This window comes from Vidua macroura, chromosome Z, assembly GCF_024509145.1.
Source record: "Vidua macroura isolate BioBank_ID:100142 chromosome Z, ASM2450914v1, whole genome shotgun sequence".
NCBI lineage: Eukaryota > Metazoa > Chordata > Aves > Passeriformes > Viduidae > Vidua > Vidua macroura.
The window spans coordinates 53,973,179-53,996,063 of NC_071611.1; the positions used below are offsets into that span (position 1 = coordinate 53,973,179).

The 22,885-nt window shown below is 38.8% G+C and overlaps 1 protein-coding gene across 2 annotated transcripts; it reads right to left on the minus strand.

Annotated features, from left to right (window-relative positions):
* Window positions 1-6,224: 6,224 nt before the first annotated feature.
* FEM1C (fem-1 homolog C) lies at window positions 6,225-21,539 on the minus strand. Of its 2 annotated transcripts, XM_054003292.1 has the most exons (3): window positions 21,421-21,539; window positions 20,156-20,878; window positions 6,225-10,519 (listed from the first exon to the last, which is right to left on the minus strand). In XM_054003292.1, the coding sequence occupies exons 2-3, from the start codon at window positions 20,697-20,699 to the stop codon at window positions 9,210-9,212; spliced, it is 1,854 nt and encodes a 617-aa protein (XP_053859267.1). In that variant the 5' UTR covers window positions 20,700-20,878; window positions 21,421-21,539; the 3' UTR covers window positions 6,225-9,209. The 2 variants fall into 2 exon arrangements, with proteins under 2 accessions (XP_053859267.1, XP_053859268.1); XM_054003293.1 differs by lacking the exon at window positions 21,421-21,539 and having other exon boundaries at window positions 20,156-21,010.
* Window positions 21,540-22,885: the final 1,346 nt, after the last annotated feature.

Genomic DNA, 22,885 nt, shown 5'->3' on the forward strand with positions numbered 1-22,885 from the left:
AGACATCACTGTCAAAGAAGGGCTGGCTAGTTCAACAGCTGGCTTTCAGTGGCAGCCAAGGGCAAGAGCAGTCACCATGCCCTGCAGCTTTCAGAGGGGCAGGAGGGCAAGGTATTACAGCTGGAGAAACACTACTGCACAAAGAATCCATGAGAGCTGGAAAATTAAGACAAAGTATAGACAGAAGCAGGGATATCAGGAAAATTTACACTGGAGGCTCAGCAGAGAGAAGCCATCAAAAGTGCCAGATCCATTTTTCCACAGAACAGTTCTTCACCAGATACAGGTTTCCTCTTATAGATTTCATGTCACTTTGAGCTTTCTAATACAACAGTTTCCAGACTTGACAACTGAAATGAAGGATTTTGAAAAAGGAAAATCACACTATGGTCTTACTCATTACTTGTATAAAGATCAATATAAAAATCATGATGCTAACAAGTTCAGAACTCTTGTAGATGAACTAGGAGTCATGGTTTCCCCCAGCCTGCTAAGAAGGCAATAATAACTCAACAGAATTAACTTCAAATCATTTTGGCATGTCTAATAATACAGTCAGTATACAGCCATAGAAAGTCCCAAAGTTTCTCAATTTTGTGCAGCTTGGCCAATTTTTATTTACATTCTGTGCTATTACAGCAAACTCAGGACAGACTATACAAACCAGGATAATCTGATGCTCAGATGCTACCACCTTGATGAACAGGTGGACTGACTGCATATGATGTAATATAAGTATGGCACATTCTGAACAGTGACCAGATATGCTGCTCTCTAGTAAAGCCTGGGCTGTGATCAAAGACTTTTTCATGGTCCTAAGTATTTTAATTCCTGTGTTGATTCTCTCATGCCTAATAAGGGCCAAGCTCCTGCCAAATCCTCTCCTTCAGTGGGAACTGTTAGTATGGACTCTGGCATCTGCTCACTCTAGTGTTCTCAAGGAAGTTACAGACACACATAGGCTGCTCTATTTCTGTTGAGTTTATTAAACTGGTTTAATATGTTGAAAAACTAAGGAGAGGAAGGATAGATGCACACATTAAAACTGTGCAATAACATTAGCCCAATTTCCCTAAGAAATTTAGGAAATTCTTGTGGGTTTTTTTTTTGTGGTTTTTTTGTTTTTTTTTTTTTTTTTTTTTTTTGTTTTTTTTTTTTTTGTTTGTTTGTTTTTTTTTTTTTTTTTTTTTTTTTTTATCTGGAGTCTTCATTTATAAAATTACTGATGTCAAACCTACCTGGAGCAAATAATCTCAAAATTAAAGTCCCTGGAGCCAGATGATCTGAGCCCTGTTTCTTGCTACAGACCATACTTCCTGTGGTCATTTTAAGAGGTCACTGAGTCTGTGCCTTAGTTTCTGCCTTTGTAAAATGGAGCAAATACTTCTTTACAACACATCAAGAGCACTGTGTACTAAGGTCAGTCATGCTGTCAGGAGGAAGTTTTGCATGTGGCACAGCTGACTCATTTTCCAACAGTTAATGATGTGGTAGATCCACCTTTAGCAATCAACTACATGATCTCATTTTCATGACCCAGCTCAAAGCAGAACATGGGTTATGCAATGTTATGCACGATAGGCAATAACCACCTACAAGCAAGAGGAAAAACAAGCCAGTGTACATGTCAACTTATGTTTAACATCAGAAGACAAACTGAGAGCTACGGTTACACTTGTATTAGAAAGGACATCTATAGAATGAAGGAGTTGATGCCAAGAATCAAAAGTCTGTGACGCTCCATGGGAGTAGAGGAGGAATGGGAGAAGATATAAGGGTTACAGAATAACTTATAGTCTGCTCCCATGAACTAGACAGCCATTAGTGGTTAAAGCCTGTTATGTGAGCTTTTGGAACACTTCTTTAAGGCCAGGTGCATTCAAAATCAACACATGTTGTGCAGTAAGACACTTCAGTGACACAAACCCAAACAAGCAAAGGATGGACAATTGTGAGACTCATTTGAAAAGCAACCCTGATCTGCTAGGGTGTGTACAGCCTGCACAGAAAAGCCTTCTCACAGAACTATCTGCCGTCTGGCCCTAAGGTACCGCCAGGAGGGACTGGAAGTAAGCCATCCACACTCCTCGCAGCAGGCCACAGGGTATCTGCCTCACACAACATATTTTGTTTATTTATGGCAAGTCCTGTTTTCTGGTTTGGTTTTGAGGGTTTTGTTGGCAATTTTTTGTTTGTTGTTTTTTGATTGTTTGGGCTTTTGTTTTGGTTGGGTTTTTGTTGAGTTTTCTTTTAGGGATTTTTTTGCTTGTTTCTTTTGGTTTTTAACTCCCTGAAGCTTCTATTTCATGCTTTACGGGAAAACAAAGCCTGATAAAGCAGGAGATGTGCTTCCCTTAGCCAGAAAACCAGAAAGAGCACCGTCATCCCAGGAGGACGCCCATCTTACAGGCCAGCCAATAAAAAGTACAGGCTGGCCAATAAAATGCCTGGTAGCCACACATCCAAAGAGAAAGCAGAAAAAGGCAAGTTCACTATTTTTAAACTATGGGATGGAAATAAAAACTAATCCAAGTCTGGCTCATTCACTGAACGTTTTGCCTCACATTCCAGTTAGGATAAAGCTGTGTGTGAATGGAACAAAGCAACATCCAGACACTTAAAATATTTGAAGAGGACAACACAACCTACAGAATCTGAAATGAAAACAATCAGCTGTTTACTGTAAAAAAAACCCTCCCACTGTAAAAAGGAACGAATTAGCAATTTCAATTGCAGGTTCAGCAGCAAAAAGTGTTTAGTGAACAAGTGGATCCTGGGGGTTTTTTGGTAGTGTATAATCAAGAGAGGGGAAAAGGGAAAACCGAACCATTCTGTCAGCTTACTCAATTCTAGATTATTCTGTTTTTTGCTTATTCTTACAGCTTGGGAGTTCTTTTGGTTAGAGAATGAGAAGATCACACATACAAAGCTAGGAAAACATGTATTTCAAATGGCAGTTAGGTTTCTAATTAGTGATAGATGGGAATTCCAAATAACTTTCTAAAGAGAATTTTTAGTAAGGAACTTATGACTTGATAAATCTTCAGGAGATAGGATAGAAGCAACCCTTTGAACTTCAGAGAAACCCAGATCATGTGTCTTATGATCTGATGGGAGATGTGTTTGCCATTTTCATAATTTACATTGCCTCACACTGACTGGCTTCTGACAGACACTTAGATGAATCAGAAAGTAATTATTTTTTTCCCCTGTGTGCATGGCTCAAAACTGTTGTCCATAATTTCTGAGTATAGCTCCTTCTCAATTTTTCTGAATGCTGGAGATCAAGGTAAGACTTTGGAGTGGGGGAGAAGGGCCTTCTGCTGTTCACTGTGGATGGCATTTGGCCCTCTGGATATTATGTGCAAAACAAACAAAAGTATTGCCTTTGCCAGAGCAACACACCTCACACTTGGTCTCTTTTGCCCTAATCCTGCACTATTTTGTATGATGAGTTTTGGTTCAAGCACCAGCCAGCACTTGCTACTGCCAAGAAGCCGTTTTTGGATGGTTACACAGCTTAGGTAACAGCAGACATCTTTCATTATCTGCAACTGCAGAAAGATGAATAATGATGTAAATGATGCTTTCCAGTTTTTCCCTTTCCTAATTAAGTGAATCTACATTCAATTCACTAAAGCCATCTGTGTGACAATTATCCTACCAGAAAGTTCTGGAGCAGTTTTCCTCATTCAGAGCCTCATCTTTTTTGATCCTATTGTTACTGATCAGGCCTAATCTAAAGTTACAGTTCTCTGAAATGTACACTTCCTTATAGGATAGGATTGTGACTACTGTGCCTAACTATAAAAGTATTTTGAAATTACAATAGTAATTTTCTGCAAAGTCTTCAATTCTCCAGCTGCCTCTAATAAGGATCTTCTGCTTCTCTCACCCTTGAAATGTTATATTCCTCTATTTTTCAAATTGTTAATGCAATATGGAAGATCCTTCAAAAGCTTGAAGAAGAAAATTAGTTTGTCCAACTTTCTTGAAAACTGTCTGCTGCTTACTTCTTACAAGGCATTGCTATCTACTTTTAAGTTACAAACTGGAAGTACTGTTTCCTTCCAGTTAACAGTATGACTAAATGCTTTTTCTAGAGAGTGTGAAAATAATTTCTCCTGTATCATCCAGTTTAAGCCTTTTCTTTACTACTACCCACCACTGAAATTTAAAGGCTTTGCCAGACCATAATTTCAGAGAAAGAAAGAGCATATAATATGGCCTTTTGCTTAAGGTACAATTCTTAATGACAGGAAGGTTGAAGCTGCAGCATTCACATTTAGCTACTCAACAGGAAAAGTAGTTTACCAACCAGTACTGCAATGCCCTACAGAAAACACATATATACACTCGGACAGGTGTTCTCCAAAACATATTTTTAATGTAATCTGCATTTGGAGCCTAAAGAGAGTAGGAGCAGAGAAATATGTTTGTTATTCTTTTTTTACATTACTCTTAAAGCTAAATTACTTCACGTAAAAAAGAAACTGCAGTATTTCCATACACGGAGCTAGCCCTGCATAGGAAGTCTTTGCAATAGAATGGAACACAAATACAATATTATTTAAAACCAAACCAACAACACTCTGCCCTCACTGAGGGCTCAACAGTCACTTTTACACTCAAAGGCAAGAAATATGAGCAGTCTAGTATGTATCTCATCAAAATTACCAAAATTACTTTTAAGTGTTAAATACCAGTTGGCATCATTGTAGTCACAGAAGGTAAAATTAGTATTTAGTCTACTTTTTCATGCTTCCCAACATTTTAGAGTATAACCGTCATTTCACTCTATATTTCAAAGCATTTCAAAGCTATTTCGAGAGCAGCCATATCCCACCACTGTCACCTTGCAGCTGATACAAAACTGAGGAGAGGTACACTCAAAAGGTTTTTATCTAATTACAAATCCTCCTTTAAGGATTTTGCTATAGCACTGCATTACTTTCTTTAAAGTAGTGTTTGTAAAAATTGAAAGAGGTTAATTTTAACCAGATGCAAAACAGTTGTTAAAAGACAGCTCTTTGTGGACTTAGGAACAACACAAGACTACTTCCTATCCAGGGAGTGTTGTGAAGTATATATGGAAAAATAACCACAATGTTGCCTTGCATTTCAGAAAATGTCTTTACACTGCACTTAAATAGAACAGAGACACTGCAGACAGCTGGAATCTTGTTAGCAGCCTAAGTTCCTAAATAGGAACATAATTTTAGATTTTTTAATGAGAATATTTTTCATCTTCCTTGTTGAAATACTTCAGTTGAAACCCACAACTATCAGAAGAAAAGCTGCTCTATGCATTTATCCCTTTTCCCAAAAAAATGCAACTTAGAGGTCTCAACAAGCAAGGAGGTATCAGTTCCTTTGTCTCTAGGGGAGTGATACCTGTAAGCTGTTTAATCAATTTAAAACCTGTTTCATCCCTGAAGGGCATATAATTATTTCCGCAGTGTACTCAGCATTTTGCTGTGTCAGTAGCTCAGAAGCAATGTGTCTCATCAGAAAAAAGGCCAAACAGGAAGAAAAATGCTAAAAGAATTAGTTAAAAATATTACAAAATTAAGATAAATAAAACAGAGTAGTGTAAACACATAGGTCTAAATGCAAAGTGACCAAAAATGCATGAACTCATCTGCCAGGACACGTAAGTCCAAGTTATCTGGCAAGATAAGTATTCTCTTCAGCAGAGAGCTTCATCACCATGAAAAATTAAATTCAGCATGGAGGTGATAAATCTTTTGGATTGATGCACATCAGTAGATATTTACACAGGAACTCGTGCAATAAGTCAGCATGTACTAATAGCCTGGTTTGTTTCTAAAGAGCAGCTAACACAGTAAGCCTTTCTTGTAGCAATATTCACTAGATTAACATAGAACTAATAGTGATATGCTTTCACTTTTGGGAATGCTTTCCATTTAAAAAAATGCTAACAACTAAAAATTTTTACATTATATTTCTGGGCTAATAATTATAACTCATAGAATGATTTGGGTTGGAAGGGACCTTAAAGATCACCTAGTTCCAACCTCTCTGCCATGCGCAGAGACATCTTCCACTGGATGAGAGCCCCATCCAGTCCAGCCTTGAACACTTCCAGTAATGGGGCATCCATAACTCCTCTGGACATCCTTCACCAGTGCCTCACCATGTTCATAGTAAACAATTTCTTCCTTATATCTAAACTAAATAAATCTCACCCTTTTCAGTTCCTCCTTGTACTTTCACCCCATGACATTGTAAAAAGTCTCCCTTCAGCTCTTTTGTAGCCTTCTTTAGGTCCTGGAAGGTCCTATATAAGGTCTCCCTGTAGCCTTCTCTTTCTCAGGCTGAACAACCAAGCAACTAATTTTACACAGGGCAACTGACAGTTATAATGATAGAAATTTAAACTAAAACTACAAAAAAGCAGGACAGATTCCAAAGTAAAAAACTCTAAAAATCCTTTTCTCTATGACCTATACAAAAATAATTACTTTTATGACTTGAAGTATAATTCTAGCATGGTATCATTTGCTGATTATCCCCACCTACAGAGCAGCAAAAAAGCATTAAAATGTATAAATTCAAAAACCAAACTACATGTCCTCACAAATGAAAAGCTGAGTGGCACGTGTCCTAAGCATTACAAATCACAGCAATTCAGTCAGTTGACTAGAGTTTAGTCTCATGCGATGCTAGAGAAACCTGCATCCTGGCCTGTATCAGCAATAGTGTGGCCAGCAGGATCAGGGCAGTGATTGTCCCCCGTACTGGGCACCAGTGAAGCCATGCCTCAAGTGCTTGTTCAGTTTTGGGTCTCACATTACATGAAAGATATCGAGGTGCCACAGCATGTCCAGGGAAGGGCAGTGGAGCTGGGGAAGGGTTTGGATCACATGTCTGATGAGGAGCAGCTGAGGGAGCTGGGGTTATTCAGCCTGGAAAGAAGGAGGCTCAGTGGAGAACGTAGGACTATCTACAATTACTTCACAAGGCAGGGGTTGGCCTCTTCTCCCAAGTAACAAGTGATACAACAAGGAGAAATGGCCTCAAGTTGAATAAGGGGAGGTACAGAGTAGATACTAGGAAAAACTTCTTAATGGAAAGAGCAGTTAACCAATGTAACAGGCTACCCAAAGGAAGCAGTTGAGTCACCATGGCTGGAGGTATTTGAAACATGGGTAGATGTGGCACTTAAGGACATGGTTTAGTGCTGGACCTGGCAGTGCTGGGTTAAGGGTTGGACTCAATGATCTTAAGGATCTTTTCCAACCTAAATGATTCTATGATTCTCATAATAGTATACAACATAGACACGGTAAGGGACAAACCAGAGAAAATTGCTTCAAAACAGCAAGTCTGGTAGTGACAATACACAAACAGCACTGCTTTCAACATATCTTTGCTTAAAAACATCCCCATAATTTTTGCAAAAATGGCTAAGCTAGTAGGCACCTGTACACTGCCATACACTGGCAGGAATGCCAAAACAGAACAAAAACAAGGAAGGGCTATTCTTATGTGCTCCCAAGATATGTTCTTCTTCAAGTTCAACCACAAATGACAAAAGTATTCTAACATCAACTTAAAAATTAAAGTCTTACAAAGACCCTCCTAACCTAACCAATCTGGAGTCTAAATATGTCTTATCTCTGACAAAGGTATAAAACCAGTTGTTGGATTTCTAGAGCAAGAACCCCATAGGTACACTTACTGCCCACAACTGAGATGAAACATTAAGCCAAAAATACCCAAAACGCTAGATGACTAAATTTGCAAGTAAACTGTATCCTATCCAACAGAAATTAATTTCACTTTAAGACATTTGTAGGGCTAATGTGCCATATTAAATCCTACTATTAATCAACAGTAAAGTGCTGAATTATATTAATTACCTGAATCGCACTCACATTTATGATCTCCATTTATAGACTTCTTATCAAGTCAAAAGAGCCCTTTCTGTTGCAAAAGCTAAGCTGTTGTGCAAATATTATAAAAAATAGGTACTTCAATAGGAGCTATATACACAACAGAACTTCTGCTTTTGTTAAGTATAACTGACATAGTAGAGATGAAAAATCCATGCAAGTATTTATAAAGATATGAAGAAAAAAAGGACACTGCTATAGAACTTTCAATACCCCGGCAGACAGCCACTTATGATACTATATGATGTCTAGATCTGGACTGATAAACATCATGCCATCAACATGCTTTAGTTTTCTTATGTAGCTAAAGCTGATTTGCAGATTTTAAAGCAGAGCATATATTTGATCTATTTCTCATAGAAGTGTATTATTAAGGTCTGAGGTTAAGCTTTGAGCAAACTTCACATCTAGTCACATAACTAGCACAAGCAAGATGTTAGTGCAGAGGGGAAGGTGTCAGTTGTACATCATGAGGACTCTTCCCCCAGCTGCATGATGCAACAGAACAATTTTCAGATTTAAAGTTCAAGTGGACTACAATTAGAAAAGAGCAATATTTTCTTCTCCCCAGTTTAGGAAAAAATTCCAGAGGATCAAATGAAAGCAACCGCTGTTACAACAGTCAAAAAAGTCAACCCAAGTTTGGAGAGCTGATAAATAACTCAAAAATTCATCATGCTATGAAGACAGCATTCTCAAAGAGAGCTCTAAACAAACTGCAAAACAAGATTGGCATTTAAGTTGAAATTGGCCAAGTGCTGCATAGAAATATGCTCACACACAACAGTCATGTTTAAGCCAGTGCATAGAGAAGATAAAAGCACTTATGGTAGTTGCACATGTTAAGAAGTCCATACAACTTGCACAGTTTAGCAATGAGTCCATAGAAAAAGAAGAGAGTAGGAGCAGGAACGCTCAAGCAAAATCAAAAAAAGATGACCTTCCAACTGTATAAAATCCACGTTAACAGTTACAGTAAAAAGACATCAGTGGAAAATACTCAACTCAGTCCAAACACCCAACAGGCAAATAAGACCAGAAAAGACAAACCTTTGGCAAACAATTTAAAGTCTAAATATGGCATTACATTTCTAAATAATCCACAAAATATATTATATGGCATATTCATATGAAATACTGGGTAACCAACTCTGCAGATCTGATGCTAACAACACTAGCCAATGAGAGCAAAATGGAGCAAGCTAAGGGAACGCTGGTGTATCACAACAGTGCTCAAGGAAAATATCACCATGTCGTGCTTCAAAAACAGTACTCTGGAATGCCACACTATCATCTATGGAGCAAAACGAAGTTCTCTAGTTTTTCAGGGATATGCCCTGCATAGGATATGTTATGATTCACTATTACACGAGCAGCAAGACACTGCAAAGTAGTATGATTTATGGGCTGGATTAAATTCTTTGCTATTTCCTTCTCATCCAGCAAATCACTAGCTGTTTGTTTACATGAGTTTGTGGCATCGAAATGTGAACCTGACTTGATAAGAAGATTCATGATATCTGGATGGTTGTTCAGTGCAGCAATGTGTAAGGGACTGTTGTTATCAGAGTCTCTGACATTTACATCAGCACCACATTCCACCAGGACAGCAGTTACTTGTAGAGAGGGGAATTTACAAACTGGATAGCGACCAACGCATGTAGTATTATTGTCAACAGCGAGGTGAAGTGGACTGAAGTTATTTTTTCCTCTAGGCTGAAGCTTAAGAAACTTGTAAATAGTTTGTTTCTTAAAATGTTCCTGTTCTGAGCTGCAAGGTACTTTCTCCAACAAGCAAATTAAATGCAAAATGATGGAAAGAGCTTTGTTTAGCTGTATTGGATCAGGAAGACACTGGGTTTGTTTCATGGCCCGTTCTATTTCAAGAACGCTTTTGCACAGTATACCCATTAGATCATCAAAAGTGACAGTAGTGCCTAGCAGGCCCTTTGCCCTATCCTGAAGCATGAAGGAGAAAAGTTCAGCAAACGATAGCAAACTGCTGGCTGTCATAGGGCTTAGCGGATCAAGATTGCTCTGCTGCATGTCCAAAGCATACTTCCATAAATTGATGCAACGCTTGAAGTTTCCGGAGTCTGCATACACAGCACCTCTGTATCTAATATAGTAGGATGTGTCTGGGTGTGAAGGGCCAAGAATGCGTTCTCTAATTAATAATGCTTGCATTCTCATTTCATCGGGGTCTGCAATAAGATTTTCTAGCTCTTCTGAGCTGTTTACCTCTTTAGCATAATCATAAGCCATAATTAGTGTTTGTGGCACAGGTTTGCTGAGGATATTAGTCCTATCACTGTATCTCATTTCCATAGCTCTTTTCCAGTATTTCAAAGCACCAAGCAGATCTCTCTTTTTGTCCACAAATGTTGCTCCTAGAAGTTCCAGGGCATTTATGCGCTCAGCCTTACTAGTCTGTACATGCTGGGTCAGAAAGTCCACTATATTTGTGTGGCCTGTCACACTGGCTGACAGAAGAGGAGTCATTCCGTAACCATCCTTTTCCATTTTAGCACAATACTTGAGAAGCATCTTCATGATCTCCAAACTTCCAGATTCTGCACAGTCATGTAGTGCTGTATTTCCTGCAAGAGAACAAACACAATTACACAAATCATATCAAATTAGAGTCCAAATCTCATCATGCTAATAGTTAAAAAAAAAAAAAAAGTAAAAACCCCCAAAATATTAATGGTTTTAAAATAGCTTTTGTTTCCCCATTTATGTACTGTGAAAGCAAGGCTGACAGGAAGCTATAGAAATCAAAATGTTTAATATTTTTATCTGAAAAAATTAAACAGGTTTAAGAAAAATCCCAAACCAGATTTAAAATGGAAATTTTCACTACATAAAAGCACAGGAGTCAGCAATTCCATTCTATCAAAAGTCAAGCAAATAGGACAGGAGACCAGTTTGACTGGACAGAGAACTCCTCTTGGAGCTCGGGAGGGAAAAGAAATTGTATGCTGTCTGGAAACAAGTTTAGGCTTTGCAGGAATTTGACAGCAGTTCATATATTCTGAGGACAAGATGCAGAAGGCCGAAGCTCAATTAGAGTTGAAACTGACCGGTATTGTGTTAGACAACAATAAGGGTTTTTAAAGTACACTAGTAGCAAAAGGAGGTCTAAAGAAAATACCAGTCTGATTGAAGGTGGTCATCTGACTAATAAGGGTGAAGAAGTGCAGAGACACTCAAATGCTTTCCTTTGCCTCAGTCTTTAATAATACAGACAAACTGCCATCTGCCCTGGATTTAGAGGATGACTTCAGGAACAGTGAATGAGGCCATCAAATTTAGCTGACACATTAATCAAATTCATATAAAACATGAGTAAAAAGTTATTTTCTAAAGGTTATGGCTCACGTTACCAGAGGTACAAACATACTTTGTACCCCGAATCATATTTTAAGAGCAAAATTCAAACATTTTAAGGAAAAAACCCATAAAAAATACTGGATTGCTTCATTTATGGACAGTGAACTTAACTTTCAAAATTGTCTTTTCCTGAATAATCTCAAAAGAGTGGCCAGTGATTTTACAATCATTTACTAAGAGGTAAACTGAGGAAGACATCCCAACACAAAGTGGCATATGAAATTACCTGTTAGATCAAGATTCATAAAGTTAAATCCAGTTCATACAAAGGGAAGTGATTTTCCTTCTTTCTAATACCTCAGGCAATTTTTAACATTAATAGCACTAAGTCAGTTATAGGTCTGGCCAATCTCTACCTAGACTAACAAAATTTTCAATTGCAGGAGCAGAGATTTAAGCAAATTTAGGTGGATTGAAAGTTGGCAAATTTGGCATACATAGCTTATCAACTATAATTCTCCCTGTCTTTATCTGACATCACAGACTAGAAAACTGTCAATATGTCAACTGAGAAAGGACAAGACCTTGACATGCCTAAGAGAGGAAGATGTCAAATGCAGGCCTATATACAAACTTACCAATATGCATACACTTATTCTTGCTATGCTGCTGAAAGTCTAGTTAAAATGAAACTACAGCAGTTAATTCAGAACTAAAGAATGGCTGGTCCCTCAGATCATCTTCAGTTTTGTATTTATTGATAAAGGCAAAACCAGACGCACATGGGTATTTTCTGAGCCAGCGGTTAACACAGCTGTTTCAGGGTGTACTCAACTCCATACACTATCCTTCACAGCAGAGCTCTGCAACTGGCAGCTGTGTCTTCCTTCAAATAAATATTTTTAATATATTTGTAAAATAGTAACATAAAAGCTTATTAAAGATAAATACTGAAGCCAAAAGGCATCAGTAACGTCAAAGTTCTTAATATTGTCTCACAACTGTTAATTTATGTTTTGCTAGTTTTGACAACTGCAACAGTGCCAGCTATGCATATTACATACTGCAGATCCATCACCACGTAATGCTGCTTTTGACACTCTTTTATCAATTGACAGGCATACACACTATGACTGAAAAAAATCCACACAAAATAAGCTTGGCCACTGGCCATGTAAACTAAATCCAGCAGTCTGTATGCCACTAATTTACAATGCAGCTATGTAGAACATGTGGAAATATGCTTAAGACTCCAAGGAATTTCACTGCTCTTCCAATTGGATGCTCTAAATTTAAAACAATTTAGATTTATTTATTGGTATTACAATTACCGAATTCAGTTCAACAGCTTATCGGAAATAGTGTAAGTTTTCAGTTGTTTATACTGCAGTAGCCCTTAGAATTAAAATAACTACAGTTTAAATTATGCCATGTATAAACTAATAATGCAAGGCCATCACCACTAATTTTTATGCAGCAGCTGCACCTCACTGAAGTTTGATTGGATGGTACAGATACAGCAGTAGGAAGAATACTTCTTAAGAAACTCAAGTTTCCATAGAAAAGTGCCTAGGAGTAAAAAGATTGTTGAGAGTTGCCAACTTAAAAAAAAACCCAAAACATAAGCCCCAGCCTTAAGAAATAACACTGCTAGCCATTTATACCTAGCAAGTATCACTTGCTATATTAGAGGAAGAATTTGAAAGAAAACATGAGAGCAGCCTTAATGTGCAAATCAAAGGCTACATACTGGCCACAAATTGACCAGGAATTGAACAATTCAAATAAACACAGCAAATCAACCACTATTCTGTGAATTAACTCATCAATTTTAAAACATTGTCTATAGTGTCACTATAGTGACCATATCATCTGTAGTGATAAACAGTGACTGAACACAATTCAGAAGTTAATTCAATTTTTGTAACATTATTTATTCAGTAACAAATTAAAAAACAATGTTATATCTATTGCTGTATTAAGAAGGAAAAAGGTCAAAAAAAGCAAAACTAATTTGAAAGTCATTCTCTTTGACAAGTAATTTTTGAAGAGACATATGATGGGTATGGTCAAATTAAAGTAATTTTTTAAAGATGGGAGTAATTATTGAAAAGTAGGTTTCATCTAATTTTTTTAAATCAATTTTAAATTGGAAAATGACCAGCAGGAATTTAATCACATATCAAAGACAGCTATTGTTACCATAACATGAAAGGTTCCTCCTTGCACAGACAAAAAACTGGACTACAGATGATTCCGGTAGTCCTGATACTTCTCTGCTAAATATTAAGTGTCACTATACTGTATTGCTAATAGTGCTTATAAACTGCTTCTATCTGTATAAAGCTTTACTATTCATATTACCTAATAACTTCCTCATTAAAATTGGCAAAAAGAAACAGAATAACCCTAACTCCAGTCCTTCCAAATCTTGCAGATATGAAGTACAGAAAAAGGTATGGCTAGTTGGCATTGTATCTTCACACTTTACTCTTTTGTTAACAGGACTCCTTTAAAAGGAGTTATGAACATTTCAGAAACACTTCATGTATCACAAAACTAACTACCCAGTGTTTCCAAAAGCTTACTGGAGCAGGGATGGGTATTCAAATTCATAAGGAGGACAGGCCTTTCTATGTCAGAAGCAAGTAATTCCCAAAACAGACTGATAGCTTGTGACAAGGGAATGAAAGAAAATGAAGTCATGACACAGAAAGTGATTTGACTCGATTTGCAACCAATTAAGTGCATCCACTTCCTAATACTTCCAAAATGCTTTATCAGATTTCCACATTGTAAAACTTATATTAAAACTTAACACCAATCTGAATTTCTATCCAAGATCATAAAAAACAAAAGAAATAAAAGTATTTAATTTAAATGACTGACCAATGTGTAAAATTAACCACCTGTATATATTTTTGCAGCCTTACAAATGAATTGATCACTTTTATAAAGTGAAATTTTTCATGTAACATTTGTTTCTTTTTCTACCACAGCACCTGAAACAATTCTGTCTTCCAAGAGTCTTTACTGATTTAGAAGTATTGCCAGATAGATACAACATGGACAGTGCACAAGAAAACTGTTATACATCCTAACACTTAGTATGCATAGTAAATAAAAATGAAATGTCTTTCCTTCAAGAAACTAACTAAAAATGCAAAGAACTGCTAATCTCAACAATTTATTTTAATCTAATTTCCAAATGATGTAAGGGAATAATTGCAGTCTTGCTCACTGAAATACTTCAAGAGAACTTGTATCATCAAGATTATCAATTATTACATGAATAACAGCATGCTGTGAATGATTTAATTTAAACAAAAACTTTTTAGTTAGAATTAAACTTAAATTGTATCTTTATCTTCCTAATTGAACTTACAGACATTCCTCCTGAAGTTCAGTTTCTGCACACAGTCACATACAAAATATCGACAAGTTTCAGAGCCCTGTACCATGTAACACCTACCAAAAAAGGAAAAAAAGTAAACCCCTTCCCAAAAAAAAAAAAAAGACACAGCACATTTTTAGAGCAAGTATTTATTCACGGGGAGAATTTAAAAAAATAACAAAAAAGCAACAACAACAAGCAGAAATAAAACACAAGGACCTTTGTTTTGGGTTTTTTTTACCCACTACCTGCCCCCTCAATGCTTCTATGAACCTTGGCAACCAGAGAAGACAAACACCCTCAGAAGAAAACAAACCTGTAAAGACTCCTTAATGTTTACAGCACAAGAAAATTAATTTTTTTTTACACTAGACCACCCTTATCATAAAGGAAATAGCATGACGCTCCATAATCCCCCTACTTCTGGGTCTGCTATGTCTGTAAATGATTTTTTTCCATCACCAGCAGGTTTGAGTATTACACCTTCCAGTACCCCTTATAAACAACACTACTGAAATAGCACTAGCCCTTGATATAATACCCATAGAGACAGAGGTTTGTATGCTTCTATACTTCCCAAAATGAGGAAAGATAGTCAACAAACCTTGTTTACCATATTATTTTACAAAACTGTCAAATACTGTGCCAGTGGAATTAAGGAATCACAGTATTCTTTTTTTTTTTAATGCAAACAAACACTCCTGTGCATATCTCAAGAGACAACTAAGAGAATGCCTAATCCAGCATTTCTTAGAAACACAATTCTGATTTTCTAATATTCTGGAGGGGAAAATCCGGTCCTTAGGCTAGCTGATGAGTCTATTAACTACAGAAAGCAGGCAGAGTTGGTGAAAACCACTAACAAAATCACAGAAAGCACTCTGAAGAGCGAGACCATATACCAGATCACTGAGCAATGGAAAGACTTACCAGCAATGTTCACGTAAAAAAACTGCCTTTCAAGCATGGATTTGAACAAAGGTAACAATTCCCTTGCATTTGGCCCATCGTAGCTACCAGCATATGCATACTTTATCTATAATCTAACTCACTAACTGATTCAATAATGGATTTTTTTCCCTTCCTTTCTGCAAATCTGGCAGAGGAGAATAAAGTATAACACAAACTTTTAAAATATGCACTGCAAATTTTCAAAATGCAAGATATTAATTGTCCTGTCTGGAATCGAAACAGGAGTATAAGATTTCTTTACGATTAGTCAAAATGAAAAATATTTCTATTGGGGAACTTAACTGAAATACTGTACCTTAAATAAAAAAATCAAACAAAGACAGTCCCAAAGAGCCCAAATCTGTAATCTGGAATCCTTAGAACCACTGACACTTGTATTAAAAGAATAAGCATTTCGTTGCCTACACATCACTAAATGAACACTGTGCACAGAAACACATCAGCGAAATGCTGTATTTGAGAATGCAGTGGTCTGTTCTGAAGGTAATAATAAGGTAGCACCACTCTAACAACAAATCACTGGCAGGCTTCATAATGCAACAGAATAGAAAATGGAATGTGGCTGACACAGAACATGCTCCTCATCTGGCACAGAGACAAAACTGTGAGATTCTGAGGTTTTAGTTCTAGGATTCCACCTTCTGAAAAAAATTGTGTTTCTGCTACTCTAACATCCACACTCTTCCTACTTTTAGGAACAGCATAAAAACTTTGCATCTGAGAGATCACTGACTACAAGTGAAACTCCTTAAGCTTTATTTTTAATTTTCAGCTTCTTAAATGAGGAGTTGTTCTGCTGGTTTCAGCTGGGGTAGAGTTAATTTTCTTCATAGTGGCCGGTATGAGGCTGTGTTTTGGATTGATAATCCAAATCCACAGGGTTGATAATACAGAGATGGTTTTGTTATTGCTCAGCAGGGCTTACACTGAACCAAGACCTTTTCTGCTGTTTGTACTTCCATGCTGGTGAAGAAGTTGGTGGTGCATGGAGATTGGTAAAAGACACAGCTGGGACAGATGACCCCAATCGACCAAAGGGATTTCCAGACCATGGGACATCATGGTCAGCACATAAAACTGAAGGGAAGAAAGAGAAAAAGTGGACCATTTGGAGTGATGGTGTTTGTCTTCTCAAGTAAGTGTCACACATGCTGGGGCCCTGCCCTCCTGGAGATGGCTGAACACCTGCCTACTCATGGGAAGTGGTGAACTAATTCCTCACTTTGCTTTGCTTGTGTGCATTGTTTTTGTTTTCCCTATTAAACTGTCTATATCTCAAGCAACGAGTATTCTGTTCCTGGTCTCACTGGTGGGGAAGAGAGCAAGTGGTTGCCTGGGGCTTGGCTGCTGGCTGGCGTTAAGCCATGACAGTAGAACACTGGTGAAAGTTATTAATCAGAGACAGTGGTAAATTAATTGGCTTTGTGAAGTATTGCTTAGGCTGCTTCCTATCTACAGATATCTTTGCTGTTTTCCACAATTACAAAATAATAAAACCTATCCACCCTTCTTAGCCCACCTATCAGTTTGTCCCCATCACTTACACTGTTCATGTAAACTAAAATATTTTTTAAAATAGCCTTTGCTTACAGTTCTGCAGATTAACTCCTACATAGAAATTCAGTGAAACTGTGAGAAAGCTCAGATCTGCAAAACAGTAGAAATAAATACCATCAAAGGCTCATACTTTAAATTCAGAACCATTGGCCATCTTTCACAGTTGAGGACTCATCTACCCAAACATCCTCCTTCAGCATCATCTACCATGCGACACTGCCAGACCTACACTTCACTTCATTCACCTCAGTGTAGCATCTTACCTGACACACTCTGAAATCTTTATGAACACCTTAATTTCCTGGCTGTACTTCCATACTTTCATAACTTTTTCAAGAACCTCTGAACCCTGAACTTCCATAGTTCAAAACACAGCTGTGGGAGTCTGCATTTTAGAAGCAAGATTTCACCACATGTTTTCACCCACTCTTTCACAAATTTAAATGCATGTAAATGTACCTATTTTTTCCTATTAAAGTATTAAGATTTTTCCCTGGAACTGATAAACACTTTGAAACATTTTCATATCTATACATTCATGAGGTTTAATATGTGTATTAAGTTCTATTTTGCAATATGAAAATCCAGTGGAAAACCACAAGACATAAGTCAAGTAATTCTGCCCCCCACCCTCACACAAACTCTAAGAATAATAAATCTTAGGACATATTTCTGTAGAAAAAGGATCTACAGAAATCTCCCACAACAGCAACTCTACTGAAGTTATGTAGTTCTGCTCTTTTAAGAAGCATTGCAATTTTAAATGCAACAATTTATTTTTTTTTTTACATCTTTCATGGAAGAATAGGCTTCTCTATACACGGTCCAGGAAGGGGCCTGTCTAAATAGAACTCACATACAAGGGCAGCAACTCTTACTACCCAGGAGCACACACTCAGATGCTCTGTTATCTTCCGGCTACAAGCACAGGACACACTGTCAGCTATTTAGCACATAGCAGAGAGGAGTAGAAACTGAAAGTAATACACAAAATTCTTTGGGGGGGAGGATGACAATGTAGAATTAATACTGTTTGACTAATTTTAAAATCAACAGCATTTCTGCAAAACAAAACTGAGGAGGTTACCTGCTGATTCTCAGCCACTGTTACAACACTTACTGCGACCAATTTTCCTCAGTTCTTCTGCTTTTCCACAGACAACTTTCAGGGTTTATAGTACTTTCTTTCTTGCTTGCTTTACCTCACCAGTGCTTTTTCAATAACTTCAGAGCTAAGACTTCTTAAAGATACCAAAAAGTATGCTCCTGTCCTACCAGAGGGGATTTCCACACATTACCAACAGATAGCTACTACGCACACACAGCCAGTTGTACACATGACAGTTTAAAGTATAAAATGAGTTTTAATGAGCTGAACCCTATCCAATCCAACTTCTTTAATTAAGGATCATTTATCTATTTTAAGAACCTTTGCTTGTGTGCCTAGATGCAAGTCACACAGAAACTAAAGTAAGTAGAAAGGAATTAATATAATAATTGACAGCACTGAGAAAATCGTCAGTCATTTAAAGAAAGACAAATAATGCTAATTCACTAATAAAGTGAATAAAAAGGATGAGTAAGGTAAAGACTACTCCACCAACACAAAACGAAAAAGAGCTGCAGAATTACATCCTTTTCCCTAATAAATCAAATATTTAAGAGCATTTCTTGGTTCACACCTAACATATAAAGAGATAGGTTTAAAACTAAACCCCAAGTTTTCAGCTGGTTACACACTTTATATTTAGCTTGCTATTCCCAGAATGTTATTTAGAAAAATGACATTTTTATCCTACCACAAGTCCATGATGATTCATAAGCAACCTCAAACCCTTACAGAGGAAGATTTATTTTGCTCTGCCCACCTCCATGACAAATCTTTAGCTTTCTTTACGCTAAACCCACAAATTTGCATGATCTGCTGAGAAAAGGCATATTTAACCAAGTAGCTTTTCTAAAGATTACTCTCACATTTGGTATTTACCAGTATCATACAGCAATCTAGACATAAAGGATATTTTAACACAAATAACTGAAAGGTACAGTATACAGTTACAAATGTAATTAGCCTGAAAAAGGCAGCAGAAGTATTATGCTACAAAATGATCTGCTAGCAGATTCGTTTTTATATATATTGATATATATATTAAAAAAACCAAAACCTGCTGGAACATAATCCTGGCTCAGTGAGATAGAAAGTTAGCTGTAAATTGCAGTAACTGGTGTGCTTTTAAGGCTAACATGCAAGTCTGATTTATAATAGAAAATTTATATGTTCAACTAATTATGATCATAGGAAAAAAAGCCAGAAATTTATTTTGCATGGTAACACTAGAGCAATTGTAAACAGAGGCAAAAGGGTTTGAGATTTGTGAGCCACTGGAAGTCCTTCTGCTGAGATCACAGTCACCTGCATCTTCATTTCTTCAATCCTAATATATAATTTTGTTTACTAACACTGAAAAAGGTACAAAATTACTCACTAATTTGAAGAGAATGGGTGAAGACCAAAGTAATTATTAGTTTTCCAATGCAGAAGGTAATTTTTCTCCTTTATGTGTACTTCCTTAGACCAGCCTTACTGGTACAGATCACTTTTATGTACAGCATACTTGATTTGTTAAAAATTACTACAAAAACCAAGAACACATGTTCATGTTTTTGAGTATGTTGCTAGACCAACCTACTACACAGACTGGTTCTCAGCAAGTTTATTAGCTTTTAACACATTCATAAATGTGACACTTCATATGACTAAGTATTTTAAGAATTAGGGATTTAAGAGTAAAATGTATCAATTTAAACAAAAATTTATAATCCACGTTAAAAACCAGTAAATTAAAAAGTAAAAACACAGCTATAAACGCTTTATATATTACATTTTATGAGAAGATTTTTTTTTATGCCAGGCTCTTTAAGAAGTAAATTAGTAACTTTACCTCTATTTACTACAATGAAAGTGAAAAAATGAACTTACCTTTAACACTTTTTCTGTTCACATCAGCTCCTTTTTCAAGTAAATACTGAGCTATTTCTTTGTGGCCTTTGTAACATGAGATCATCAAGCACGTATGCCCATGACGGTTTGATACTTCCAGGTCTGCTTTGTGCTCCACAAGGTATTTGACTATTTCCAGGTGACCATCAAAACAGGCAGCTCTAAGAGGAGTTGAATTTGTCAGTGTTGTGTTGTTGACAGATGCACCATGATCCAACAGACACTGAACAACCTTCAAGTGGCCGGCAGCTGATGCTGCCCACAACGGCGGAGCTCCCTCGATGGTTTCACCATCAAAATTCACCGAGCCACCAACCTCTATAGAGGCAGAGCAATGGTCCAACAAGTATTCCACCATGTCGAGGTGACCATAGCGAGCTGCCATCAGAAGTGGTGTGGCACCATTGGTTTTTTCTGACATCAGTTGGGCCACCTCTTCCCTTGTTTTGTTCGCCAGTAGCTTGGAAAGGAGCCGCAACTTGCCATCACGAGCTGCGTTGAAGACTGCTGTCTTTAGATCCATTTAGCCTGTACCTCTGCTTCCTGATGGACACACACCTGAAATTTTCAGCCAAGAGCTTATTGGAACTGCTTAGCCCAAACAGAATGTCCCCAGCTTCTCAGATCAGTTTCATCCAGATAGGGAAACATGGAGACTCCGGACAAGGTCCTGACGAAGCGCAGGCTACGCTTATCACAAATCTGCAAAAGGAGAATTCTCGATGTTTTCACCTCCTACTTCGCAAACGAGCAACCGCATTGTATCTTCCTACAGCTACACCCAAACAAGTCGCTGTTGTGGCGCGCCGGTGTCCAGCAGCATTCCTTGGGACTCTCCCGGGCCGCGCGGTGGCCCCTAAGGAAAGCTACGGGGAGGAGGGGGCTCATCCTACCAGCGTGTTATCCATACCAGACACAGAACGATCCTCTTCTCCCTCATTTCTCCGTCAGCTGCACCCCCGACTCGCTCCGGGGCGTATCCCAAGTACAGAGACCCCTGCTCCCGCCAGAAGACCCGCAAACACGCACCTTCAAGGCAGCCGAGTGGGGAAGGTGACGGCCGCATTCCGGCCAAGCACCGGACGGCGGGGAGAGCCCGAGCCCTCCTACCGCCTCACGACCGGACCCGCTGCACCCAGAGCCCGGGCAGTCCCATCCCCCTCCCTCCTTTCCCGCACGGCACCAAACCCTCGCGGCCGCCGTGCTCAGAGCCGGCTGGAAAGGCCCGCCAAGCCGCGCGCTACCTTCCCGGGGCGCTCCGGATCGTCTGCCGCCGCCACCGTCCTCAGAGGGACGCGCCCGCCGCCGCTGCCCGCGCTCCGTCCGGCACCTCCATGACAGCCGGGCCCCGCCGCCAGGGCCGGCCCTGCGCAGAGGGCGGGGCGGCCCCGCCGCGGCCAATCAGAGCCACGTTCCGCGCGCCTGGGGGCGGGACTACGGCGCCGCTCGAAGGCGCCTTGCGGGCTCAGCCGGCCGCTAGGGGGCGCCGGGAACAGCGGAGCGGGGCCCCGGTGTGCGGAGGGCGCTAATGTCCCACAGGATCCCACAGGATCCCACAGGGCCCCACAGAGGTGCTTTGGGAATGCACTTCATAGACACGCCGTGGGCTTTGTACGGACACATCTCTGCTGTATACCGGCACTGCTGGGTCCCGTCCTGTGCTCCGCAGCACAAGAGAGAGAAGGACCTGCGGGAGCGAGTCGGCGGAGACCACAACGATGATTTGGGATCAGGAGCATTTCTCGTACGAGGAGAGACTGCGGGAGCTGGGCTTATGTAGCTCAGAGAAGACTGAGAGGGGATCTCATTAATACATACAAATATCTCACAGTCAGGTGTCAAAAGGATGGTGCCAGATTTTTTCTGTAGTGCCCAGCGGTAGTACGAGGAGTAATGGCCATAAACTATAACACAAGAAGATCCACCTCATCATGAGGAAGAACTTTACACTGAGGGGGGCAGAGCACTGGAACAGGCTGCCCAGAGAGGTGGAGTCTCCTGCTCTGGAGAAATTCAAAACCCGCCTGGATGCATTCCTGTGTCACCTGCTGGAGATGACCCTGCTTTGGTGGGGGGATTGGACTGGATGATCTCCAGAGATCGCTTCCATCCCTAATTATTTTATGATTCTGTGATTCTGTACATATATGCTTTTCGAATTAAAAAATTAGATTAAAATTCCAATTTTTGCAGCACAGATGAGGATCTGGCTCTGGACAATGTTGCTGTCTGGTGCAAATTTTGCTTTTCTCGACTGAGATTGCACATGGCTTGCTACAGGCTTAGGATTTGACATTTATTGTGTTCCTATGATAACAGAGAGAAAACTCCTAAAAAGAATGTAAATTCTGTCACAACCAAGTATGGTACCTGGAAGCCTCAGAAAGCAGTCACATGCAGGAAAAAAAAAAAAAAAAGGGAGAGAGAGAGAGAGAGAGAGAGAAAACAGTTCAATTTGTAATTTTATGTACAAAAGTAATGTATCAGAGTCTGGGTGGCCCTTTGTCCCTTTGTACCCAGTACTGGAACTATGATGCACAGGCTGCTGGTTGTTTTGTCTGCAAGACTCAGAAGAAGAAAGACCATAAGAAACTGATGGGAAATTAGAATAAAGCCATGTCATGGTTTGACACTGGCGCAATGCCAGCGCCCCCATGAAAATGCACCTTCCCTAAATAAATGCTGTGAGATGTTATCAGGAACAGAGCA